At 40.6% G+C, this 27,605-nt stretch overlaps 3 protein-coding genes across 3 annotated transcripts in view; 2 read left to right on the top strand and 1 right to left on the bottom strand.

Annotated features, from left to right (window-relative positions):
• Nucleotides 1–167: 167 nt before the first annotated feature.
• Nucleotides 168–2,329, top strand: LOC145469798 (uncharacterized). Its single transcript, XM_081453608.1, has one exon. It carries the CDS (start codon nucleotides 298–300, stop codon nucleotides 982–984), a length of 687 nt encoding a protein of 228 aa, XP_081309734.1. The 5' UTR covers nucleotides 168–297; the 3' UTR covers nucleotides 985–2,329.
• LOC145469690 (eIF-2-alpha kinase GCN2-like) lies at nucleotides 2,322–24,254 on the bottom strand. The gene is made up of 20 exons (XM_081453469.1): nucleotides 23,839–24,254; nucleotides 22,849–22,964; nucleotides 21,403–21,505; nucleotides 20,362–20,544; nucleotides 19,619–19,699; nucleotides 17,820–18,114; nucleotides 17,186–17,352; nucleotides 15,778–15,891; nucleotides 14,985–15,134; nucleotides 14,769–14,833; nucleotides 14,271–14,385; nucleotides 13,412–13,512; nucleotides 12,667–12,955; nucleotides 12,058–12,191; nucleotides 11,211–11,601; nucleotides 9,453–9,665; nucleotides 8,678–9,043; nucleotides 6,479–8,008; nucleotides 5,682–5,993; nucleotides 2,322–3,623 (listed from the first exon to the last, which is right to left on the bottom strand). Exons 1-20 carry the CDS (start codon nucleotides 23,926–23,928, stop codon nucleotides 3,396–3,398), a joined length of 5,043 nt encoding a protein of 1,680 aa, XP_081309595.1. The 5' UTR covers nucleotides 23,929–24,254; the 3' UTR covers nucleotides 2,322–3,395.
• Nucleotides 24,255–24,419: 165 nt separating this feature from the next.
• LOC145470604 (uncharacterized) overlaps nucleotides 24,420–27,605 on the top strand; it is a 13,182-nt gene continuing 9,996 nt past the window's right edge. The window contains exons 1-3 of the mRNA XM_081454409.1: nucleotides 24,420–24,801; nucleotides 26,148–26,265; nucleotides 27,046–27,167. Of these exons, the coding sequence (XP_081310535.1) occupies nucleotides 24,608–24,801; nucleotides 26,148–26,265; nucleotides 27,046–27,167 (434 nt within the window). The 5' untranslated portion in view covers nucleotides 24,420–24,607. The remainder of the gene's footprint in view (nucleotides 24,802–26,147; nucleotides 26,266–27,045; nucleotides 27,168–27,605) is intronic.

The following is a 27,605-nucleotide window of genomic DNA, read 5'->3' as shown; positions in this document are numbered from 1 at the left end:
TAAGATAAAAGGTATTAAGGTAATTGGACCAAAAGGTCTATTTTTATCGCCCGTGTGTGTTTGGCGATACAAGTTTCCTTCGCTCCAAAAAAGAAGAAGAAGATGTTAGTTTGGCCTTACGACAGGAAAATTATCGTCACAAGGAGGAAGAGATAAGACCCTGGTACCGAGTTTGCAATTGTGGCTGGCACAGGCGGGTTTTCAACGTTCTTTAATGACGTAGATTGGAAAATAACTGTGAAATTTATAAAGGCACGGAAGTTTCTTTAATTATTTTTCGTGGATTTTAGTGAAATCATGGGTCTGGCTGACAAATGCTTCGTTTGCAGCAAAACGAGAGTTGTAATCGGCGTTGTTGTGGCTATCGTGATATTGATTGTCGGTCTTGCTATAGGCTTGAACGTCAAGAAGTACCAAGCCGAGAAAAATCTGCCATACGCCACGGAGAAATGGGAGCTGCCAACTGAGTATCGCGCCCGAAGACCCAAAGGTATCGATATCTACAAAGACATGCTGTATTTGACTCCTAGCGGAGATGAAATCGGTCACGCAAGAAAATGTGTCTCCTGTACCTGGAGTGTGTACATGTTGAACGAGGACGAAGAGATAGCGGTTGTGATTAAGAAGAAGATTTGGAGTTGGACAGACAAGTACGATATTGAAGAACAGTGGAAAACCAACTCGACTAGTTACAGGATCGAATACAGTTGGAGCGGTTCAGGAATTACCAAAGAGGTTTATGTCATCAAAAATTCCGATGGCGACGAAATTGCCCGCACTGATCGTTTCCGATTGGAGTTCGGCAAAACGATCAAGTTGAAAGATTCTAAGACTGATTCAACGTTGGGAGTCATCGAAAGACCAGCATTCCAGTTGTATTCGACATGGGAAATAACTGTGACCAACAAAAACGTTGTCCCGACCTACATGTTTGGCGCTATTGCAACGATAACTACATTGAAAGAAGATGAAGACAATAATTGATAGAGTAATTGTATGACGTTACATAGTATACCCATGACTTGGGCTTTACTAAAGTAATTTTGAAACATACTAGAACAAGTTTTTCCAACGCTTTTGACAATTTTGTAAAATGAATTTTCGTAGGTAGTTTTATAAGCATTTGGCGAATCGAAATAGCCCCGAGGGGGTGGCTGCTAAGGGCCGTTATGACGATGTCACGCTATTCAGATTTTTTCATTCAAACGAAACTTAAACCTCGCCGCTCGATTGGTCATGCGGAAGTTGGTAGATATACGGGGTTTCGTAAGAATATGCTGCAAACTTATGAAAATATATGACACTGAACATGCTAAGTTTTACAAAATGTGTGAAAAACGCGAAAAATTGTTGGTTGAGTGACATTGTCAATAAGTACATTGGGGTGGGAAATTTGACAGCATATGAGAGGGGTAGGGAGGGGGTACTTGAAGTTTTCTCAAAATCTTTTTTAATGTTCCAGCCTGAAAAGAAGGGCCTTTGCTCAACAGCCCTGTGCTGTGATTTGTTAAAAGGTAAATAATCATATAATTTTGCCTGTGAAAATTTATCTGTAATATATTTTAATTCAAAGTGGGCCATTGAGGGTAATTTTCTCCCTAATATTATTTTAGCAATAGCAGAAGGATTCACTCCATTAATGGTTTTGCAGGAACAAATTACACCCAATGTGAATGATGTAAAAAGCTATATGGATAAATAAATAAATAAACAAATGAAATGGCCTTGAGGGCTGGTTTTGGAAAGGGCGATGGCCTCATGTTCAATTCGCTTGAATCTGAATTGAATCTGAAAGTGGTCTGGGTTCAAGCCCTGGCTGGGGACATTGTGATTTCTTCTTGGGCAAGACAAGACTAGCATCCCATCCTGGGGGCAGTAGAAATATTCCTAGTTGCTTCATGCTACTGAAACCGGGATAAGTGCTAACCTGATTGGCCGTTTGGCCTGTATGGAGACTGTGCCTTCTTCATTGGGGTAAGGGAAATTTGGGGTTGGCTCCCACAACCTAGTGCCATGGGAAGGAGGTCGATCCAGTGTCTGATTGGATGCTATTTCCATGTGAAAATTCAAAACTGAGCAAAACAAATCAGACTCCTCTACATGGATCCCGGTGGACCTATGTCCTCATCTTGGACAGTTCTCAAGCGGGAAGAATTGAGCAAGGAGAAAACAGGCACTTCTCCTTTGCCTTGTAATTGATGGCAGCTTACTATCTGTTGCTGAAAATTACTGTTCTTTATTTTGATCTCCTGTGGATAACAATGAATTGCTTCAGAAATTGCCACAGCGGAAGGATACTACTTTGCAGAATTTATTTTCTTTTTTTTTTTTTGCTACGCAAAAATACAAGTAAGAATATGACAACATTTGCCTTAGTTATATATTAATCTTTAGTTACAAACATTTAAAGAGTCTTTTATTTGAGTGTGACCCAAATAATGTGACTTAATAAGTATTGTGTGACCCACAATAGCTATAGGTTTTTTTTTTTTTTTTTTAGTATTTTCTTCTAATTTAACTCGTTTTTGTTATGTCCCCGTATTAGTAGGGGAGTTTTTCCCCAGCTAGGTGGTTGATGACATTCTTAATAAAGTTTCTATCTATCCAGGGAATGTCACAAAAGACCCAAAAAACGACTTCAGTGACTCCTACATGAGAAAGACTAAAATATCATATTTCTTCCCCTAGAAAAGGATTTTAAACATTTCATCTTTAAAATTCTACTCAAAGACAACTGTTTACATTCACTTAGGAGAGATGTGTGCCCAAAGAAAGACCCCAGAAAGCATTGTGTGACCAGACAATCTCATGTGACCTAATTAACGACTATGAAGACTCTTACAAAAACATTCCTTTCCTTAGAAAAACATTTAAAACATTTTGTGCTTTACAGTGTATACAGAACATGTGCAACTGGTTACATGCACCTACGAGAGTTGTGTGACTCAAAGAATACGACCTTAATGAGCATTGTGTGACCAGACAATCTTGCATTGCCTAAAAAACGACAACGAAGGCTCTTACAAAAAAAATGTTCCTTCCCTTAGAAAAAGATTATAAACATTTCGTATTTTACACTGATACAGAACAACATGTTACATGCACCTGGAAGAGTTGTGTGACTCAAAGAACCCGATCTTAGTAAACGTAGTGGGACCAGGCAATCTGGTGTGACCTAATTACGACTACAAAGACTTAATTGTAGCAAATGGTATGTGACTGGACAATCTCATGTAACCCAATAACCGACTACGAAGACTCTTACAAAAATCTTCCTTACCTGTACTGTACACGGAAAAACTGGTCACATGCACCTTGAAGAGTTGTGTGACTCAAAGAACACGACCTTTTGACTTAATTAATGACTACAAATATCTACAAAAATACCCTTTCCTTTAGAAAAAGATTTTAAACATTTCATCTTTTACACTGTACACAAAAACAACTGGTACTTTCTTAGACACTTTCAAATCCCTGATATCATCGCAAACACGTCCAATGTATTTCTTGTAGCGAGGGTTTTTGTCAGCAATAGTTGCCACGCTCGCGTCAAAGGCATCTTCGTTAGAATCCAGATCCAGAATAGCTGCCATGCTGCGTAGAACAGAACCTGGTAGGTCAACCTAAAGAACAAAAGAAACAAGGTTAGAGAAAAAAGGCTAGTGTTTTTATCTTGTTTTTGAGAAGCTAACTGTTTCGCACCCAGCCGAGTTCGCACCTTCCAAGTTTGCACCTCATCTAAACTCATCATAAACTTTCAATTTCAAGTTCACCCCTACCTTTTTTGATTTTTCAAGTTCGCTCCCAAATTTTGTCTTCGATCAAAAATTTAAAATGCTCCCGAGTATGAACTAAGTAGGGTAGGGTAGGGTAGGGTAGGGCAGGGTAGGGCAGGGCAGGGCAGGGCAGGGCAGGGCAGGGCAGGGCAGGGTAGGGCAGGGTAGGGTAGGGTAGGGTAGGGTAGGGTAAGGTAGGGTAGGGTAGGGTAGGGTAGGGTAGGGTAGGGTAGGGTAGGGTAGGGTAGGGCAGGGCAGGGTAGGATAGGGTAGGGTAGGGTAGGATAGGATAGGCTAGGGTAGGATAGGATAGGATAGGATAGGATAGGATAGGTTAGGTTAGGTTAGGTTAGGATACGTCCAGTAATAAAGTTAAACAAAGCCTGCTGATCGATCGGTCGACCTTGAAAGATTGACGGCTTTTACGCTTGGTAAGTAATAACTTTATTTAAGTGTCAAATGTATTTAGCACTGTTGTGCTAATTGAAGACACTGTAACCAAATATCGCAAATAGAACACAAATTATTAAGAATCCCAACTGGTAGGAGGCCGACCAGTTGGTTATTTACACAACGCGGTCGAGGAGTTGAACTCGGGGCTACCGAGAACAAATCCAAATAGCGGTAGGCTGGAGGTATGAAATGTCTTAAAAACTTTTTTATTGCAAGTATGAATAACAAGTTATTTCATGGCTTAATTTTCATGTTCGAATTCAAAGTGTGAGTTCGCTTCGTTTGCAAGTCTGAGTTAGTCGAAGCGACCGGTTACATCACATGCTTGACTTGAACATCCCAACGAACATCCATTCACATAGATAGTTGGATATTCTTTAATAATAAAAACAGGATATGGAATGATTCAAGATGCGGAAGTCAGATACTGACGTAGGAGCGAACTCGATCGAGTCAAGTCGATGTGGCTGCGAACTAGGTGGGTGCCAAACCTCCAGCTACCAAGCTAAAACGCACACCTGGATCGAAAAATAATCGAAAACAATTATTACAGTTTGTAGAGGAGTCTGCGGCAAACGACCTGAATTCATCAAAAGGTGGCGCGGACTTGCGATGGAGAGGATGGACGTAAGCTGGACAAAAATGAAATTACAAGGACCACGTAAAATTTGTCTCGGATCACGTGTCTTTCTATGAGTAGCAGATGCAAATGAATCGCGCTGTTTCACCTTTGTATATCGTTCTTTGTATTTTAGAATAGAATGGTATTGTATCTTGTTTTTTTGATAACGATATGACTCCACTAAGTTTAAAACAACTACGAAAGAGTCGGAAAATGCGGAAGAATTATACGAGAAAACGTTCCAAAAAGAGGCGTGCGAAAGCAAATAATGGGCTAGGACACAAGATGGGTAACGATTATCAAATCCTCTATGCATATACTGTACAAAGCTGCCCGGCATTGACGGTTAGCTATTGTCCTCACCTATGGCTTGAAACTGGCGCATTTCGGAAAGTTGAAACTTTGGCAGAGACTGCCGGCGAGCGCGCGGTACACTACGATTATCAGTTGAGTAAGGCGCGACGGAGCTGTGGTGACGAAGGCCTTAAAATTACGTTGTTGTCACGGGTAACTTTCCTCGTTTCCAATGGTAACAATATCAACAGCCGTGCGTCGCTTTGTTGCTAACGACGTCAAACGCCGATAAGTTGCCACTGGCAACGGAGCCAGTTGCCCGTGCCCAACAACACAATTTTAACGTTTGAACTTCCGTCATGCCTAACTCAACTGAGAATCGTAGTTTTTCACCTCTGTAAATCACCTGGCTACTCTAATGCAGTGGATTAGATTAAACCAGACTTTAAAGAGCTTGAATTGCTGGTAGCAGTGGTAGATCAAAACGTTATGACAAACGAACAGAACTGAATAAATTAAAACGGTTTTATACTAACCCCGATCACTTCAACGGCGCTTTTTGCATTGATGTGAGTCAGGGAAGGTTTTATCCTGGACATCATTAAACTCTCGTATCTCTTCTTAGTGTTCCACGCCATCTTCTCCTGTGTTTTAAACGAGACCTTCATTTCTGGGGCAAACGTAGAAGTTGGCTCGTTACCGCTCTGTGTCCCTGTTCCTTTGTTACTAAGGGGTGCAGAGGACTCAGCGGTTTCAGGCCTTGTGGAGAGCTTCCCTTGAAGATGGTCCACAAGGTCCTTTATCTGGACTCGAGATTCGACAATCTTTTCTTTGTCTAAAGAGCGCACCTATAAGTAAAAGGAAAGCAGCTGACTGACTGACTAATCTAAATTACATGGAGCAAAAAAGCAAACAAACACACAAACAAGCAAAGAAAGACAACAAATCGCAGGTACAAATTGAGGAGTTTTGAGTTTAACAATTTCACGCACCCAAAGACGGTTTGTTGAAGATTTAGTGCAGAAATCATTTTTCTATTACTCTATGAACAGGCTCCCTTTAAGATTCTAGGGCTAGGGCTAGCTATGGACAAGATGCTTTCCCGCGTTAAGCAGCTGGAAGGGCCAGGTTTGGGAAATATTTTACCGCGCTTCCCACCAGTTACACATTCTCGCGCGCTTGCCACTGTTTGAGTGTTCTGCCACCGAACCGCCATTTTTTTTCCTCTTACATCTGCTGCCAAGTAATTCTGTAATTAAAATACCTCTTAAGTACTCCAGGAATCCAACTGAAAGACAAATAAACCAAAATAAACTTCATTTATTTGACTTACCCTGACACTGCCTGTTTCTTGTTCTTTTAAAACCACCATATGTTGAATTCCTCCTTGCTTACAAAACTCCTGCAGTTCCTCCAGAGGAATCATGTCCTTAGAATCATAACAAATTGTTGCCCGGATCCCAGCCTTCCACAAATCACGCGCGATACGCATGCGCTCAGCCAACATAGGATTGTGTCCCGCAGAACACACAAAGACGTCATAGGCGCTGGGAATCGTGTCCTCTTCGTCCTCCAGAACAGCTGCGACTATTTTCTCGATGGCGATACTCACACCCACCGCACCAGGGGAGGGGTGAGCAGCTTCTGCTCCTCGCCGGAAGTGACTTATCAGCTTGTCGTATCGACCACCCGCGGCGAGAATGTCAACACCACCTCGCTTCCGCTTCCGTTTGTTCGCAGCCACAAACTGAAAAATCAACCCCGAGAAATGATTGAAGTTGTACACCATGGAAGTATCAACGACCACGGGTAAATCGATTCCAAACGCTTCAACGTGCGACGCGATCTCTTCGAGATCGTGAAACGACTGGCGCGCAGCCTGGCCGACCCAAGTTTTTCGCTTCATGGTCCCGATTAGGTGCTCTCGCAACTTTTTTACAGGGCCTTCGAAGTCCAAAAAGTCATACAGCGCAGTAGCTGTGTGTTCGCTGAGCTGCAAGCTCTCGACGAACGCGTGGATTTGAACATTTCTGTCTTTTTCGCTGCGAATCTCTTGAAGAATCGCTAGTAATTCCAACTGTCTCTCGTCCGAGATGCCCACGGAAGCCAAATAACATTTCATGAGAGCAGCGTGATTCACTCTGATGTAGTAATTACGAGAATTCAGCGACGGAAACTCTCGGATAATCTCGGCCACCGACAGAAGCACCTCGGCGTCGGGAACGAGGTTTTCCGGTGTACCGGTCACGATATCAAAGACGCATTCGTACAATTCTTTGGGATGCGAACCCAGAATTCGCTTATCACGGTACACGCAGCCGATGTCAAACCTCTTCATGTGCACAATGCCGTTTCGCGCGACATAACGCGCGAACGGTACCCTGAGATCGTACGGAAGCGTGACAAGCGTGCCACTGTGATCCATAACATTAACCGCAAGTTCCAGCTGCTCAAATAGCTTCGTGCGAGGCGCGAGCAGCGACGTCCTCAACCGCAACGCGCCGTGCCGCAGGAAAACGGACTTCACGTTTTCGTGAACCATTTGCTGCGCAAGGATCGCGCATGGAGACACCTGCCCAGCGTAGACGTCAATATCGTACGTAACGTCCTTAACTGACGAGACATGTTGAGAGAACATGGCTTTCATCAGTCGCTGGTAGCGAGTAGAGTTTGTTGATGCAAGCGTGTGTTTAAGTACCTCGTCCAACTGGCCGTCTTCGATCTTGGGGGGTATGTACTGGCTTTGAAGGAGCTCTTGGGAGGTGGGACGCTCCTCGGGGTTGTGCTTCAGAAGCCATTTGAGGACGATCGTTTCTTTCGCGAGGCGCTTGTGGTCAAACTCTCCCGGGAAAATGATTCGTTCCTGAAATGAAATGAAAGAAAAAAAAACCGATGAACTGATTTATAAGTGAGAGAAAACTTCGGATTTAAATAAAAATAAAACAGAAACTATGCGTAGATAGATACAAATCGAGATAACCTAAATTGAAGTTCTTCAGAGAATCAGACACGAACAGCAATCTCAGGACTGAACAGTTAGACTACATTGTACAGTACCACATGAAAGTTCTGCTCAATAGCTTTCATTTGAATGGTCACACACCAGGGTTTCATCCACAGACTTAAAAGTTAGAATCACCTTGTACAGCATAATAAACAGTACCACATGAAAGTACTGCTCAATAGCTTTCATTTGAATGGTCACACACCAGGGTTTCATCCACAGACTTAAAAGTTAGAATCACCTTGTACAGCATAATAAACAGTACCACATGAAAGTACTGCTCAATAGCTTTCATTTGAATGGTCACACACTAGGGTTTCATCCACAGACTTAAGCTGGTCTTCGGGTTAATGGGGAGATTTTGATCACAATGCAGAAATGATATAACCTCAAACTGAACGATCTCTTACAACAGAGCATTTTTCTGACCCTCGGGGCTATATTCTTGTCCCAAACAATAAAACTGTCATCCTTTGATGCAAATACCAGCATGGCCGCCGCGAGGAAGCTCATTATGCAACAACATACCGTTCGAAGGTTGCCTAAAACTTTAACTCTCTCCATCGAGGTCGTCAGAGGCTTGTAACACATCTCGAAGAAGATAATCCCTAAGCTATACAGGTCAACCTTTTGACTGTATTTCACTCGTACGCCGGGGCGGTTACCCAGCTCCGGTGCCACATACAACGCCGTGCCGACTTTACCCGTCATGCTTTCTTTGGTGGTCGAGCTGCTCTTGGAAGACTGGGTCTTGTCAACTGAATCTGGTAAATCAGGGCCCATGCCTCCTCGTGTCATACCGTGCGTGGTTGCGAGGCCGAAGTCGCCGATTTTAATGCGGCCGTGAGAATCTAGGAACAAGTTAACGGGCTTGAGGTCTCGATGAATGATTCCCTGTTTCAAAAGTTAAAAACAAAAACAAAAAATTATCAAGGTATTTCGCGAGTAGTCAATCATTTGAAATTCCATAACAAAATGATCGAGTTGAGATAGCTTCCTACTACGTCCAAGTCAGATTATGCAAGTGAAAATTGAATTGTGCATGCCACCAAACTACTTGTTCTGTTTAAAGAAGCTCAGTTATGGCATTTTGAGTTATTTTGGCCACGTAAAAACATACCTTTTAATTGAAGGAAACCTGAAAATAGCAGTTTACTAAGAGAAAATAATATACCATAAAGTGACAAGGATGGTTGAGGATGGAGAAGATTAACACGGATTAAAAACGACGAACTTGTAAAATTTAGGCTAAACTTTTCAAAACGTGCAAACTGTTACGTGGCTCCTTGAACCCTAAAATCACCTGCGTGTGAATATGGGCCAGTCCCTCAACGATCTCTCTAAAGAGCCTCCACACTCGGTCCTTATCCTGATGCAAGCCCTCATCAATAAGGTTCCTCAAGGTGCTTTTCTCGCAGTATTCCATCTGGATGTACAAATACTGCAGTCCTACGTTTTCCGTACTGGACTCGGTTCCAGTCTCTTGCCATTCCACTCCGTCGTCAGAATCATCTGACTGAGGAGAGACAAGAAGAATTATCATTCAATACATTTTTTTCTTTCTTTTCATTAGCCGAGAGCTCACCACGTGACCTGCAAATAACTGTTCACAAATAATGGTCTGCTCATTCTTAATACCGTCTAAATGTGTTTTGCTTCAAATAATATTCTGCTCATGTGAAATTGTAATCACACTCTTGAGAGAAAAATGGCCGATCGCTTCCCTGAGCTGTCAGAGAGTGATTTAAATATGAAAAAACTTGTTGATCGAATGATAAAACAATTATTGAACTCGGGTATCGCAAATTGAATATTGTTATTTGTCAGTGTCTTGATCTGCTCGCCACTGACAAATAACGATATTTTGCTCAACCTCGTCTAATAGTTGTTAACTGTTTGTTCTCTTGTAGTTCCAAGTTCAAAATGTGACTTTTCCCGATTTACTATGAAACATTTCTACTGCATGGAGAAACAAAGAGGTTAGACAATAGGTAATTCAAAAATTAACCATGCCAACGTAATGGGGGATGACACACTAGGCAATTTTACACGTTAATCGCTGCGATTCGTGCCCGTTGCCCCGAAGACAATTTTCCCCAGAGATACTGATCAAAGAAGCTCAGTCACGGTATTTTGAAATATTTCGGCCACGTACAAAACTACCTTTAAATTGAAGGAAACCTGAAATTATAGTTAACTAAGATAAAAAAAACACTAAAGAGATAAAGAAAAAAAGGATGGTTAAGAATGAAGATTAACACGAATTATAAACGTCGAACTTGAAATTTAGGCTTAAGTTTAAAATATGCGCAAACTGTGATATAGCTCCTTTAAATATCTTTGGAAAACTCGCGACAGTCGTGACAATAGCAGCATCTTTGCTGGCGTCTCTGTTTACATTTTTCCTCGTTAACATACGACTTAGCGCAGGAAAGGCATCACGCTAGACACGAATTGACTCATTGAATTGGTTTCGAATTGGTGAAAGTTTTGTCAACTTGGTCCTCCAGGTTGGGGGTTGGGCGGTGGGTCAATCACCCGCCCCCATAAAACAAAGCAGATTACAGAAACCTTAAACACTCGAAGGCAACCTTCTCTTGGGGCCAATGTGGTACCTTGCTTAGGTAGGCAAAGTATGACGCCCTTGAGCCAAAGCCGAGAGGATGCTCAGGAGCTGAACAAACCACTAATGACCCCAAGGACTCAGATTAGAATAGGGAACTGGAATGTGAGAACAATGTATACTGCAGGAAAGTCCACACAAGTTGCGAGAGTGATGAATCAGATGAAGATCCTTTGTCAACTTGGATGTAATATTCGAGTAGAAATCGGCTTTCAAAAGCTGCAAAATTTCTGGGTGGGAAAAGCGCTAATGAGCTGATACATTCTTTGTAAAATTTTGAGTATCAAATCCGCGGCTCAAATTCCTTGGGACAGTTAATCGTGCTGCGTCCTTTCAATATTCAGAACTCATGTTTCTGTAACTAATGAGGCAAATATTGTAAACAAAGATCCACAGAAATTAAATGTCACACGTTAACTCTAGCCGCAATAGCTATACCTCTGTATCCAATAGGTCTCCAAACTGAAGAACAGATTCATCAGCATTTCCCATAAACACCACACCTTCAGACGATTCCGATTTACTGCTAAAAAATGAGACGCTGTGACTCTTAGATGAGGCGGTTTTGCTTGGGCTACGAAACGATTCCTGCGATCCACTGGACGACGAGTCCGCTCCATTCTGATCTGGTTCCTCGCCTTCTTGCCACCAAGAATCTTCTACATTGTTTTCATTACTTCTTACGCTCGGTGCTTCGATCTGGTTTAGCTTTAGGAGGCTGTCTTCACAAGATACAGCAGAAGGGAGGTTTTGGGCGGCTTTGTCATCTACTGATTGAGTTTTCTCGCCTTCTTGTTCTTCGGCGTTTTCGATCCAAGAGTTGTAGTACCTACGAGCAAAAGACCAAACTAACGTTATTAACAAATCAAGTCGGAGTCCTTTACGCAAAACAGTCCCAAAATACCCAATACAACTAGTATGCGTCCTGTAGGGCAGGAAAAAAAGATCTAGCGCAAAATATCGAATGATTCCACAGAGGAAGCAGGGCTAATAAAGTAACCGTACCCTTTAAATAATTCATTACAAATATAATTAATTACTAATCATAATTATAATAAATCAAAAATTAATGACCTAATTAAGTATAACAAATTATTAATTAAGTCATTAATTATCATCAATTAATTATTATAATTAATGAATAATAATTACAACCAAAAAAAGTCAAAACTGTGGAAGGATTATACGAATAACAAACAGTTCGAAACTTAGAGCGGCAAGGAGCATTTCTGTGACTTAAGTACTTGTCCCTCTCTCAGTAGGGTCCTAAGACAAAGCCGCTGACCTGACAACATTCTCGTGATTAAGGCGGGAAATCAGCTGCACTTCGCGCATGATCCTCTTGGTGAACTGGGAACTGTTGGGGTTGAGAGGAATCCGTTTCACAGCGTACAAGCCGTTGTCAAGTTTATTGCGCACCTAGTGCAAAAGGAATCAAAGGAAAACACATTAGTGAGGGCAGAGCCTGGGTTTGCACAATACGTGAAAACTCATCAAAAATCAACCTGGTTCCCAGGGTCTCTCTTCCCGCCCTCTGGAGAGACCTTGGGAATGAGGTTCATCAAAAGCGGGAAACGCACACCTATCAGTATAGAAGGGCCTCAAAGGAGCTATGTCACAGTGCATCTTGAAATGTTTAGCCTAAATTTCTCAAGTTCTTCGTTTGTAATCCGTGTTAATCTTCTCTATCCTTAACCATCCTTGTTCCGTTTTGGTTTATTCTCTTATGTTTTGTGTTTTGCAATCTTAAACTAGTATTTTCAGGTTTCCTTCAATCTAAAGGCAATTTTCTAGGTGGGAAAAATAACTAAAAAACGGTGACTGAGCTCCTTTAAACTTTTGGGCTGATCACTCCCGTTTTCGTTCCTTTAATAACAACAAAAAGTGCACCAACCTTAATGACATTGCCAAAGCCTCCCTTGCCAAGAAACTGCAGCTCTTCAAACTCGCACTTGACGCGAGATTTCCCAGGAACACCCGAAAAAAATGAAAAGTCGGGCACAGGCTCCTCACGCTCTGGCTGGTCAACTAGGAATGATGGCCCGTCATCCCCTACGATACCATTGTTTCTGACTGCGTCTTGATGGCCATTTGGCAAGCCATTGGAAATAACTGGAGTTATGAAGGAGTGTTCCAGTAATTGAGAAGCGGACCAGCGATTTCTTTCGTCAGCCTTTAGGCAACTGTGGAAGATATTAACAACTAGGAAATGACTATTTCGCACTCACTTAATGTGGATCTATGGGAGACGCGATGGAAACGAATGAAAACGGATGGAAACGGAGACGCGATGGAAACGGCGTTGGAAACCGGATCGAGTGGCTTGGGTTCGAGTGGCCTGGGTTCGAGTGGCCGGGTTCGAGTTGCCTGGGTTCGAGTCTTGGCCATAGTGCACATCGCGAGAAAAAGCCGAAATTGTTATGACTCAAAAGAAGAGTGCGCCCAAATTAAAAACGGAGCCACCTTGAAACGGTAAGACTTCTTACGTACTTTATCAAACCATTTAAATTTCGAAATGTTCTACTAACAAATGAACGAACGAGCGAACGAACGAACGAACGAACGAACGAACGAACGAACGAACGAACGAACGAACGAACGAACGAACGAACGAACGAACGAACGAACGAAACACTTACTTTGAAAGGAAGTCACGTAATTCTGATGGCAAAGAAGTCGGTATTTCCTTCACGTCTCCTGTGATCACTTCTCCAAGAGCCAAAGAAAGCACAAGTAGACCCTACACACAAAAAACTTCCATTACTTAGCTACACAGCATATAATAACTGTATAGTTTAATCCCACCACCAAACTGAGAACCTAATGCATATACATCTCTTTCTTATTATAACCACGTGCAAGGACCATACTGGAAGTGCATCGTCCTTTGGTCTTGGTCCCTTGCGGCTCGAACGCATCGAGATCCGTGCAGAATTCACTTGCAATAATAGCAACAGCACTGCAGTGGCTTTCATTGGCGAGGGAAACAGACTACGACATCAATCTTCGTGAGAGTGTCCGCGAGAGGAGTTAAATTCAAAGTATGTTTTGCATCTTAGTCAAAATTCTTTAACTCAGGACATTGTCTCGACACATGACTAAAGGCAAAATAACTTAAATCAGCCAAGTAGTATATTCTATTCTCAGTTGAATATAAGATCTTAAGTTTCTACAGCTCCTTTTCGGTCATTAAGTTGCAAATAATAAAAGTCTCATTAACCACATTAGCAGATTATCAAAACAAACTACATTCTCAACCAAGCTCGAGCTGCCTACATGAGAAGCCCTTTGTTTCTCTAAGTCTGCCGAGTATGATACCAAAGAAAGTGCGGCCTGTATTCCTTCACTCCTTCTTTCGCGTTGCGCTCGGCTTGGAGGAAACACGGGCTGTTCGTGGAATTTAAGCTTTCCAGTCTTGCTCAGCTAAAGGCTGATATTTCTGTTGTTCTGGTACTGTAGCTCTTATTTTTATTCTAACAGAAACACGTCTCAACTTACCAAACTGTAAATGTCGCCGGTTTTTCCATAACGTGAAGTTGTTTTGTTTTCTTCACCTGTATTACTTTGCACGTCCTTCGTGTTACCACCATAAACTTGATACAAATCCGACAGCCTAAAATATTTTAAGTCAACTTTTAGTTCCAATCTTAAGGCAATTGGCGGTTTTTATGTCAAAACTATTGTTTGACACAGACTACACTAACCTATACTACGAAAACGGGTCCCAATTTGTGTGATGACTCTTTTCTATGAACGTTATTTTACTTCGAATCTACGGTTTTCGTAAGAGTTTGCAAGGAAACGTTTTTACCTTTGCTTCGAAAGGTGAAGTCGGGTGCTTTCTGCCAAAAGCCTGTTGTATATATTGTTATGTCAGTAGAAACGCAAATAGTGGTACATGTAGCTGCACACAATCGTTTCAACTCACTAAAACCCGTTTGAAGAGCAACCAAGTGACAAGAGGAATGAGATATACAAATGACGAGAGACGCTTACCTTTTTCCCACGCTGTAGTCAGCAAGTCTTAAATTCCCATCCGAGTCCAGACGGCAACTTGTCAACTGCGAAAAAGGGAAACAGCGTATACATTACGTTTAGATTTGAACTGAAAGAAAAGATTTGACGCCCTCGGGATGGGACCGCGTGACGTGACTGAGCTCCTTTAAGCTCCGTAATAACAAACTGAAAACAGCGCATGTGCATGGTACACACCCTCAAATCTTTATGTACCACAGCCTTGCCATGAAGATAGCAAAGGGCCTCCACAAGCTGATGTGTGTACTCTCGCAGCTGCGCTAACGGCAGACCTCCATTTCTTAGGTGGAGACCGAGATCTCCACCGCCGACATACTCCGCCAAAACCTGCATGAAAGAGAAGAAGAAGTATATTTATTTGACTGACCGTTGTAAGTCGTTTTGAGATTTATTTTCCCATTCAAAGCAACTTAAGGTGTTTAATTGCTTTTCCTTACCAGTACAATAATTTTTCCTCTTGCGCTACAACAAGATTGATTGTTAGCAGCAAACACTTACGCCGTCTTTTTCCCCCCCCTCCCCCTCCCCCTTACTCCTTTTTCAGCCTCACTCCAACTCCCTAGGATTCTTTCTTGTCTCTCCCCAGGCCTCTTCGGCTACGTGTACGGTGTTCATTTACACTACGAGACTCGTCCGAGCTCAGATACAATTTCAATCTTTAATGACAAAGCGCTATAATAGAATAGTATAACTACAATGCATTTCATATCTTACCAGCATTTACTGATTCTTTGTATATGACACTGAATAGTTAGAAATAAACACGTGAAATCATGTGGTCTTCAACCTCTTAAGCGTAACATTTGTATAACTATCAAGTTCGACATTTTCATGCGGAAGTCCGTGTTTGAATCCAAGATGGTGTTCGCTCACCAAAATACATCTTGGAAGATCAATAACCCTGGCCATCTGAACTTGCTACAAAAGGGTAGAGGAAAATTAAAATTACAATCTACCTACTGCTCATTACCTGGACGTTAACAGTAGGGGCGGAGTCTTGGACATTTACAGCTAAGTAATGAGTCAGATTGGGATGACTAACTCTGTTAATTAGGGACAAAATCTCCTGCTCGATACTGGAAACCTACCAACGGAAGAAAACAATGACAGTAGGTCTATAACAATTAACAAAGGTACACTCCACGTAAACACGAAAGTTTGTCATTTATCTACAGGCTACTAGCTTCATACGGCTGTAGCCTTGCAAGCTTATGATGCTCGCTCTAATTAGCTCGCTCTAACTCGTTTTTGTCGTTTATACTCATCGTAAACACCCTTAATACCTTGGAAAAGAATTAAACCATGGACACTGCGTCAGTCATACATTTGTTGTTTTTTTTTCATGGTCACTGCCGAAGTCATAATTTTTTTCTAGCTACGGCCCTAGATGCGAAATCTGATTCGATGATATCGTGGTTCAGTGGTCCCTGTAAGGATCGTGCCATCAGGCAAGCAAAATAGAAATCATGAGGTGCCAAGGGACTGGAAAAGCGCTCCAGCCTGGCGTTCCTCTTGAGGACTAATCGCGCGCGAGAAAATTAGGGACCTTAAGAAACCACGACGGCGACGCCGAGGACAACGTCGATTAAAAAGTCATTTTATATTTTACCTGCGAATCTCGCGGTATTCTAAAGTCATACACTTTGTTTATCGCTATCAAAGCTATCACGAAACTGAATCTGACACATGGATAAATTCGAAATAAAAATTTAAAAAATTAGCCGTCGTGGTTCACGTTCTCCAGACAACGCAGAATTTGATCATTTCACGTTGTTGTTTTGCAGAGGACGGCAAAGAAATCAATGTACCAAGAATTATAACGCACGTGTACAACCATTGTTATCCTCATTAAACCTTTTCTTTAGCGAAGTTGCCATTGCCGTCGAGGTTTTCTTAACCTCCCTAATACTTAATGTGCACCAGCTTGTGTACTCTCCCTGCAACAAGTGTCCTATGCATACAAACGGTGCGCTACGTCTATGCGCATGGGACACATACTGCAGGGACCGCACGCAAGCTGATGCTATGCAACAATAACAATTGAGGCCATTTTGTTCCTTCACATCCCCGCAAAATGTCCCCTAGTGTGCGCCAACCGTTAGTGAGCATATCATACACCTACAATAAGCGACAAAAGCGTTAAGACACTTTGCAGTAAGTAAAGATTCGATTTTCCCCCGCAAACAATGTTGATTTTTCTATTTCTGAGACTGCACAGACCACAGCACCTACACAACATTGAACTGGGGGACCGCGGGTATCAGAGAATTAACGCTGGATGCAAATAAAATAGAATAAGAGATTAAATATCGAAAAGCGTCATTTTCGAAAAGTGTCGCATTTGTCTTTTGTCGCCCATTGTAGCTTTCCAGTCAAACCTGTTTCATAAGTCTTCCTTGCAGGTCCTGCTGCTGGTTATCAGTGATGCTCAGAGTACGTCTGGTGCCCGCTTGATGTGGAGACAAACTCCACTCACACATCACTACTAGATCACCAATAGTGATGTCCATGGCACTGTAAACTCTTGAACCAGATGACCCCTGACCTATAATCAAGCAGGCAAAAATCCAGTTTAACCAGTTTATCCAGTTGGTGCTGATTTACATGAGTTTGTCATTTACACAACGCACTTATCGCTTTAAAAACATCACCAGGTGTGAACTGCGTGTTAAAAACATTCAGCAGGTATGAACTGCCTTGGAACATGGTTAATGATGTATTCATGATTGAATTTCTGACTGTTGTCAAGGTGATGACAAAGAGTTGCCTACTTTCAACCAGTTGGAATTCCTTGATCCTGGAGAAAAAGGAATTCACTTTTGTCCAACTCAGATGATTAAACGCAACCTATTTTCCTTGCTTCTCACCGCAACCCAAATGACCCCCTTGCGTGTCCACTATTGTGCTTTCCTCCAGTTCTCTCACAACTCTTTTCGTGCATTCAATAACAGGAGAAATATAATTTTATAATTTGAGCATCAATGGCTGTGAACAGTCGAAATTCAAACTCACCAAGACATTTTCCACAATGTACCACACGTTCCCCTCTGTTGCTAAAGTTTATCACTCGTGTCCCTGTGAAAGACTCGTCAGTCAAACCTTCAGAGCTCCGCCGGCGTCTCATGATGCTGTGTCCTGATGGTATTCCATCAGTTTTCTTGGGTGAGGATGGCAGAAATGTTGCAACAGCATTCCCTGAATGTTTCCTCTGAAGAGTGGGAATTTCTTTAGCTGGGCTGACGGGGCTGGCATCACCATCTCGTGTTTTTGAACTCTGAGTGACTTGATCCGTCTTAGGGTTCTTTTCCTGCCATTTCATAATCAACAAGGTTATCAAAAACTGAAAATACATGAAGGTCACTTTGCACAACCTGGCAGTAATAAGAGCTTTTAAAAACTGAACATAGCAAGGGGTAAGGTAAGATTATCTGATGTATTTTGTAAGAAGTTAAGCACCAATTAAATTTGATGTGAATTTGATTTAATTGTACTAAGTATAAATTTATTTTAATTACTAGCATTCTATCACAAATGCAGGGCAGGAAAAAAATTTTGAAATCCAGTTGCCCAGTGGGCCAGTACATTTCAGTTTCCAGTTGCCCCCACTAAAATGTTACTTGCCCAATAGGCATGCAATGTTCATACCTTGTCAACAAACAAGACTACAGGGGCTAATTTCACTTGCCCATCGGACCACCAAACTTTCATTTTTACTTGCCTGAGAGCAAAATTTACTTGCCCTGGCAATTGGACCTGGGTTTTTTCCTGCCCTGAAATGCCATTCTCTTATTGCTAGTGCCTACTACATCGTATTCTGTTGTAGATAGTGAGTAGCCTAGCAGTGTCTGCTTATCAACAAAATAGTGGCCGCTTCTTTACATTTTCAAAAGATAAATTTTGAACAACTACAGTGGTACACATAGATTTACAGTACACTAATCAAACACAATATAATATTACAGAGTACCCACTAGTTTTGGGTCCTTGGGACCCTCAGTTCCAAAGAGTTGGGGGTTCTTTTTGCTTTTCAGGGGTCCTTTGCTTATTACTAAAATTTTTCGAAACTTTTTTCCACTTTGTGTCCTTTTCATTTTTTGCGGCTATAACACACACACCTGTGCATTAATGGGAACTTCAACTACATGTATATAGCCCTGATGTTACAATATAATTATTATTAATTATTTGCTCCCAATTTCTATCTGTGATGATCAGTGAGGGCTGCGCCTTCATCAACGATCACGCAATAGAAATCTTGAGCTCATAATCTAATTTAAATGAACATTGTTTATTTGAATGTGAATGTGAAACAAAGAAAGCGTTTTTTAACACATTTTTAAAACTTGCATGTAAATTTAACTAATATCCTATTAAGCAATGTTCAGCAAGATGCCCCACACTCCCAAACACAAACAAAGCACACTCGAGAAAAACCTGAAAGATGAGAAATGGATGATAAGAAACTTTTTACAGCTTTCTTGTAATTGACTCCTGATAGCAATGCAAAGTACAGTGGAACCCCATCTATCCGGTCACTAATTGCAATGGGCCACAAAAATCTGGCCATATTAATGGGGTGGCTTTGTTAAAGGGGTTCTTTAAATAAGAAAATGTGTGACTAAGCTTTTGTTTGGGCCAGAATATAGTGGCCATAACAACGGGGTAGCTGTGTTAATGGGGTGGTCATAAGGCGGGGTTCCACTATACTCCAAAAAATGCCCTACATAATTATACAGTTATCATTAATTTTATGGGTGTTCAAGAACATGTATTGATCAGAAATAATACCAAAAACAAGAGATGTTTCTTACTGGTAACACAACATTCCTTCTTCTTCTGCTCTCCTTCAGGGCTTCTCCTCTCCTTTGCAGTTCTTCTTCTATTTCACGTTTCTACAGTAGTAAAGAAGAAATGTGGAATCATAACTCAGACTCTATTAGTAAGAATTTGGAGTGATTTAAAGGACAGAATACAAACATGTAAACTATGCTATTTTTGACTGGGATTCAATTTTCACTTCCTAGCGTGCAGTAAAAAGCTTTATTACAGAACATGTATATCTCTCAGTTACTACGCACACAGTGATTGGCCAATTTAGTGAGCTGTATTCTACAGCATGGCCCACTAAAATTTAAAGAACTGATGTTTTTGCTGCCAAAATGTTTCCTGATTTACCACCAAGCGTTCTTAAGTTTTATAGCAAGTAAGAGTTTAAAACTTTCTTTTACTTTAAGTAATTGTGTATTAAACATGCTATTGACTTAACAAAGATTTCAATTTGACTCATTTTGCTTTCGACGTGTCAGTCATTTGAAGCCATTCAACACAAATAGAATTCATTCCAGAACTCATCAGACAAACAGTTAAGTAGCAGTATAATAAATATCTTACTAACGGAGTTCTCGGCCCACACTGTGACTTACAGATCCTCGTTTTCCCCCTGTTGATTTATGGCCGAGGTACTTCACCCTTTGGGCCATAAATCGAAGGAGAAAAACAAGGATCCGTATCACACTACGGACCGAGAACTTGGTTAGTACGAGGTGTATCTAACCTCATCTTCCTCTCTTTCTTTGTTGGCTTCAATTTCCTTTCGTAGTTTCTGCTGCTCTGCAGCTAAGATTCTTTCCTCCTCTTTACGCTTGTTTGCCATCATTTTGTCATAAAAGGACAGCTGTGGCTTGTTGTGTTTGTGAAGACCTTCTTGAACATGATGTGCTAGTTGAAGGACCATTACCTGAAGTGTGAACAAAAAGTAAAGATGATTAACAAGGTACAGTGGCATGCAGACTTCATTACAAGAGAACTGAAACTGTACTTTCAAATGTACATGTGCAAACTGCTCATAATTTCTCCTCTTACATGTAAGGTCTTAAACCCCCCCCAAGTCAACAACTTTAGAATTGATGAAAAAAAGAAAAGGAAGTCTGATTAAATTATGGGCTACTTTAATTTTACAGTGCTATGGACCTCACCATTGCTACCTAAGAAAGCTTTTGACAACTTTTTGACATCTTTTTGACAACTTCTAATGGCTTCCATTTCATACATGTATGGCCATTCAGACTGCAACAACTTGCCACCAGTTTCAAACATTAGCTGGCTGAGGCTTTTGAAAATCTCAGCAGAGTGAAAGGTGAGTTTGACAATTTAAAACGATATCCATTGATCAGTTTTTTGCCCTTTACAGTTCCCACATTTTGACTGGCAGTTTAAATAGAAGCATGCAAAAAGTTGTCAAAAAGATGTCAAAATGTAATCAAAAAGCTTCCTAAGTGGTAGCAGTAAGGTGTGTACATAGAGCACTGTAACTGTAGAATTGTAAATAGTTTGTACTTCATGATGTGTTGCTGCTATTCTTTTGTGTTGTATAGCTACATGTAATTGGTCACAAATCAGGAGTGATCATTAACCTAAAATTAGTGGCCCTGGTCCATTTTCAGTCACATGCAATGGTGACCTAGTGACTGCAAACTTTAAGTCTTGCTACCCAGAAAACTACAGTCTGCATACCCTGAACCAGGAGATTTAAGAATTTTACAATACATGTAGTTTAAGCAGTCCAATCTCTGCACACCTATCATGTACACCTTACCTCACCAACGAGATTGGCTGCCATACGTCGCAGCTCATTGTGTAGTTCACTCACATCTTCATTTGATATGCCTGTAGCATTGCACAGCGATAGCTTGGGACTCCTGTCAAACACAGACAATACTCAGACATGGCAGTCATTTGTTGTAGTACAAGGCTCACAACCCTTACAAATGAGTCATCACATTGAGAATTCAGGTGTAAGCGCCGAAGTCCGACGAAGAGCGTCGGCTACTTCGATCAGAGACATCGGCTACTTTTTTTCTCCATTGAAGTACTTAAAGAACGATTCTCTCAAACAAAATTAAAATTTATCACGATGATTGTAAAAGTAATAAAAAAAACGTTATTGCTGGTAAGAAATCGTCCTTATTTTTGTACACAATTTGGTGCCCAGAACGCTGGAAATAGTGTTTCAGAGCTTCCATGTTTCAAATATTTCTGGGGGACCATGCCCCCAGACCCCCTAGCAAAAGGTGCCTTACAGCCCCTTCTTAATACCGTCGCCTACTCTACTCCAACTGGCTGCCTACTTCAAATTGTATTGAAACCCCTGAGAATTAGTGGAGAAGAGTACTTAACAACAAGCAACAACAACAAGCATTCACAATTAAATTTCTCTCAATGAAAGACATTTATATTAATAACATATTTAATATATAATAATAATAACATAGCATCTTTTCTTTGCTCTATGTAGATCATATTATATTTTATTATTCTTTCAAAATATGGCTGCTGGCAGAATCACAGAATTGACAATAAATATTTAATGGTCACTCAGTATCAGTATTTGAAAGTCCACAAATCTGGTTGGTACTGCTTGTACAGTACTTGCTAAATAAAAATATGATAATTTACATGCTCATTACTCTTGAAATGAAAAATCATTCTTGATGTTTGGCTTAAAAAAATGCAATACGAAAAATGGTAGTTTGATTCATTCCTTTAGAGAGTTTACTGAAACAATTTGACTCCTCAGCCTTGTTTCCTATATGTATGAAAGACCAATAATTTACTTCCTTGCACCTTGCACCTTGCCAACAATATATTCACTATTAGTATAAATCTACTAGCGTTCTATCACGAATGCTGTTCTCTGATTGGCTACACTACCCACTATCTATTCTGTGATAGACAGTGAGTAGTGTAGCACTGAGCCCTTGTTAACAAAATGATGGTCGCTTCTTAGCATTTTTGAAGTGTCTGTGAAGAGGATTTAGATAAAGTTTTGAACACTAGTAGATTTACACTAAAACAATTAGATTAGTCACTCTCGATTCGTGTGATAGTTGACACGGGCTGCGCCTTGTCAACTATCACACGATAGAAATCTCGAGCTCATAATCTAATTGTTTAATATATGTAGAAAACCGGGGTCTGTAGCTAATTGGAGTACAGCTCTATTACATACAAAATTTAAGACCCACATGACTGTATAACTTACCGATTAGGATAGTCTGCTGTATACTGTACAATCAAGTCAATCCTGGCATGTACTTCCTTAGCTACAACACTCTGTAGCGGTGTCAGTTTCAAACACACTTTCGGTGGCTTATCAGGCTTTTTACAAAGGAGAAATTAAATTGCATGTACATATCAAATGGAAAAATGGTCAATAAACAACACAACGTGCACACTGCAACAAGCTTCATTTTGTATTCACAGGTTGCTTTGGTTAAACATCTGTCAAATCCTTAGCAGCTCTTACTGGAAAATCTCTACAACTCGGAGATATTTCAACACCTTGTTATCATTTTACAAGGCTGCCTCTAACCTCAGGTTTCAGCAAGGCCTTTTTGAACTTTAATTTTGTGCTACTTACAATGTAGTTCTACTGCTTACTAGCAGACTATATTGTAAGAGGCCTAAAAGAGCCAAACCGAGGTTAAATTAAGACACACATATCATGCATAAAATATGAACAGTTCACTTGGTCCTAACAAATCTAGCTGCAAAAAAACACCAAAGTAATTTAGACACTCAGATTCGTTCCTGTGGCAAGTTTTACGTTACCAGTAATGAGGTTTGAAAGTTAATTAATAATTAGTCTGAATATTTGAACATTCTGACCAGAAATAGCTAAAAGCAGTCAATTAATCAATCAATAAATGAATAACACCATTATTTACTTCCCATCAAGTCAAGTAAAAGTGCTAGTAAGAATACTAATGAAGCCTAATACTCGGTGCACATGTATTCAAGATCGTGAGCGACTTAACCTTTACACAGCGTATCTTGTCAATAATTGTTCCTTCACAAAAGCTTAAATTTCTCTCGCGTTAATTAAAGAAATTGTACACATATTAAAGCAGTATTCTAAGTAAGACCTTCTTGCACTCAATGGTGAGATTATTTCAACAAATGTGGTCAACGCTTGTAAGGTCACACTACCTGTACATGTACAGTGTACACTAATCCATTGATCAAAGCTTACCTTTTCCCGCAAATCTTGGAAGTCGTCCATGTAAATAGCTTGAAGAGCTTGTAGCTCATTTTCTTGTCTTTCCAAGCAACTTTCCTCCATTTCTGCGAGATTATGATGCCGTCAGCAAGAAAACTCCTCGGTTTTACGTTCGCAAGTATCCAATATCAACGAAACTTCTTTTTATCTCGTAAATCGAACAAGGACTGCGTTATCCAAGGAATTTAGCTCAATTACACCAACTTTTGTCTAAATTATTACACGAGTCTCCTTTATACAGCGACCATATTCCGTAGTCTAGCGTCCTTTCACTTTCGATTAAAGAATTTTACCCCCGTTATCCGGCTTTGACGGGACACAATAGGCTAACCCTAAAAGACGCAACCTGAGTTTGTCTCTTGTGTACACATGCTTTCAGCCGCCATGTTTATGTCTGCTGTCGGAGAGAAACTGGTGCTGAATACATTTCGACCAATGAAAAATTGTTTTACATTCCCTATCACGTGACCGAACGAATAAAATAAGGTCATTTTCTCAGAAAAAATGTTTGTCTTGAAGACCAAATTTTTCTCAGAAATCGGTGAAACTTTCGAAAAGCAAATAATCGTCGAATGAGCTACGAATGTTAAAAGAAACAATATTTTTTCTTGGTTACTCTTTTTTTTCCCTTCACACCGTACCCATTTTGTGATTGGTTAAATCTGACACTCACGTGCGTGAGCATCGAAACGTAATATTTCTGTGATATTCCTGTGGCGTTTGCACGAAAATTCAATAATTCATGAGAAAGATGGCAAATAAGCAAGAAGTCTTGGCCATTTGCATGTTACTGGCGGCCGTCTGTTGTACCTCCATCGCTCTTGAATGCGTTCCAGCTGAAGGATATGAGAGCTGTGCGTGCTATATGGAAGGAGTAAACAACACCAGGAAATATATCAATCTTCTACCCTTGAAGGGTAATTCTTCGAACCCAAGGTACACTGAGTAGCGAGGCAGTAGTTGTTTGAAATCAAGAGGGACTAGATTTCGTGCTTGGTTCTACTATCAATGCAAATGAGGTGAAGCGTTTCAAGTCATGTAATAAGACGTAATTATGCATTTATGCAGAGATCTATTCTTGATATGCAATTTATTTACAGGCATTTTACATGCATATACTAGTAGTAATCAGAGATTATGAGAGTGCGTTCGACGCTCTCACTTTAATATATAATTATATATCGTAAATAAATGATTTCACTAGCTGACTTTCAACCTTTGTCTATTGCTAAAATCAACATTTTTCAGCAGCAACCGAGGTTTTACAGTCAGATATGCATAGTGTCAAAGTCCATGCTAGTGAAGAGGTCATGATTTGTTTATACGTTGCGTGACGCTGCCAGTTTCTGTAGTCTCTCAAGTTTCATAGAATATTTAAATTACGTACATTATTCTAAGTTAGCATTTGCAGTCGCGTGCTTGTTTTGCGACTAATTCGAGTACTTCCCCTGATGAATAAAGTAGTCTTATGGATCTTGCTTGCCTTCAGAGTACTTTTCCACCAATTCCAAACAATAAAATTTCGACCGGATAAAGACTGAGCTATCTGTCGCGACTGGAACTAATCAACAAATGCAATCAAAATGTAGCTGTTACCACGGTTTATCATGCCAAAGCCAAGTCGTGTTAATAAACAAGGACAATTCCCTCAGATTGCGATAAATGCTGCCGTTGAAGCGTTTAAATTCGTCAAAATCTAACGCTGAGAGCACATAATAGTGAGGCATACAACAACCGAATGGAAAGAAGTCAAAAAAAGATCCATCGGAAAGACGAGCTCACATGGCCTGCTCACATACTCACATGTTCGCCACATGTCTTATCACATGTCTTAGCATTAAACGGTACCAGTTTACTGGCCGTGACATGCCCCTGCCAAAATCAAGCGGGGTGACCATTTTGGTGTCCTTACAGGAATGTGGTTTTTTTCAGCCTAGAACCGTGCACAGGGCAACCAACTCTGAAAAGCCACGGGTCAAAATTAGGTTTGCGTTCCACTTCGTCGAACGCAATAAACAATGACCTTATTTGGCGCCAACATATACTCAGATATTTGTCCGCTGACTTAAACTTGTTTGACCCGCACATATATTTAGTCAATATTATTATGCTTATTAAAACTTGAAATGCTACCTGACTGGAATCCTGTGAACTTTGGCTGATTCTTAGATATTACACAAGACTGGTAAATTAAATCATCAGAGAGAGTTGCTTTTCTTCACTCTCCATTCCTAACGTTAGTTATTAAGTCATTTGGAGTGATGGACCTGTTTGTTTTGCAGGTTTACTACCAAGCCTGTTAGTGAAAACTTCTGGTACTATCTTTACAGCCCGTGTGCCGAGTTCAATGAGTTTGTTGGTCAAAACCAAACTGGTTATTTACCATGTGTTAATGCATCCGTAAGTACATGTAGATCTTAATTAGGAAGATAATTTCTAATAATTTACAAGTCCATGAAATATTGTTTTCACAATGATGTTACGATAGCCATGTTTATGTCACAGAACAATGAAATGGCGCAGGGTTTTCAAAATAAGCCAGCACCCAATGCAAGGCTATAGGAGGTGCGGTGGCCTCAATTGGTTAGTGTGCCTGATGTCGGAGGTTTGAGCCCTGGCTGGGGACATTGTGTTGTGTTCTTGAGCAAGACACTTTACTCTCACAGTGCTTCTCTTCACCCAGGTCTGTAAATGGGTACTGGTGAATTTAATACTGGGGGGTAACCCTGGGATGGACTAGCATCCCATCCAGGGGGGGAGTAGAAATACTCCTGGTCACTTCATGCTACTGAAACTGGGATAAACTCTAGCCTGATGAGCCCCTTGGCTGGTATGCAGACTTAACCTTACCTACCGATGCAAGTCTGACTGATCGACTCCTTGGAGCATTTGCGCTGGCAAGATGGTGCTATCTTACCCACTCTTCATTACCCACTGTGTCCCGGAAAAAATAGTGTTCTCTTTTTTTCGTATAATAAATCCTTCATTGATCAAGCTGTTCAGTTAAGATGGCTAGATATTGGCCTCATTCTTATTCTTTATTTACATGTTAACATGGACTTGACTCTGTCTCCGTCCATAAACACGCAACAAAGAACTTGGCCAATATCCAGCCATCTTGACCTCACACTTGGCCAATAACACATGTATATCCAACTGCAATAATTTCCAAATCTTTAGGTTGCAAGAATGACAAATCTGTCTACACACAGATGTGAAAGTCTCGGTGACAAAGCCAGTGCAACATTTAAAAGTGCCGACATTAGTGAGTTCATCAAATCAAATCTTACCTTAAATTTTAGGTGAGTATTTTCATTATATGCATGATTTTGGCTTAAATGTTATTTTGTTTACTGCTTTATTACCAATTTAGCTTCCTGGCTCAACTAATTATCATGTCCCTTATTCAATTTTAAAATTATTTTACTCTTTGTTTATTTTACTTTGTACAATACAGCTACTTAAATTAAAGGGACACTGTCACAATAATTGTATTTGGTTAAAACTGTTAGAAACTCATGAAATGGTACCTAAAGTTATGTAATAAGGACATACCAGTAATTAGCTCTAGCTAAATGATTAAAAGCAATTTCTTGAAGAAAGTCCACACTGCAGCAACATTTTTGCAAAATTTCAATGATTTTCGAGCCAAACTTGAACCTTTGAAAAACTGACGTGCTGACACTTTTAAAAAAATTTATCCATATCACAATCCATTTCGATCCTCGCCATTGTTAGCC

This window comes from Orbicella franksi, chromosome 15, assembly GCF_964199315.1.
Source record: "Orbicella franksi chromosome 15, jaOrbFran1.1, whole genome shotgun sequence".
NCBI classification, from domain to species: Eukaryota; Metazoa; Cnidaria; class Anthozoa; order Scleractinia; family Merulinidae; genus Orbicella; species Orbicella franksi.
The sequence above is the reverse complement of the archived record's forward strand: the minus strand, read 5'-3'. Positions and strand labels throughout refer to the sequence as shown.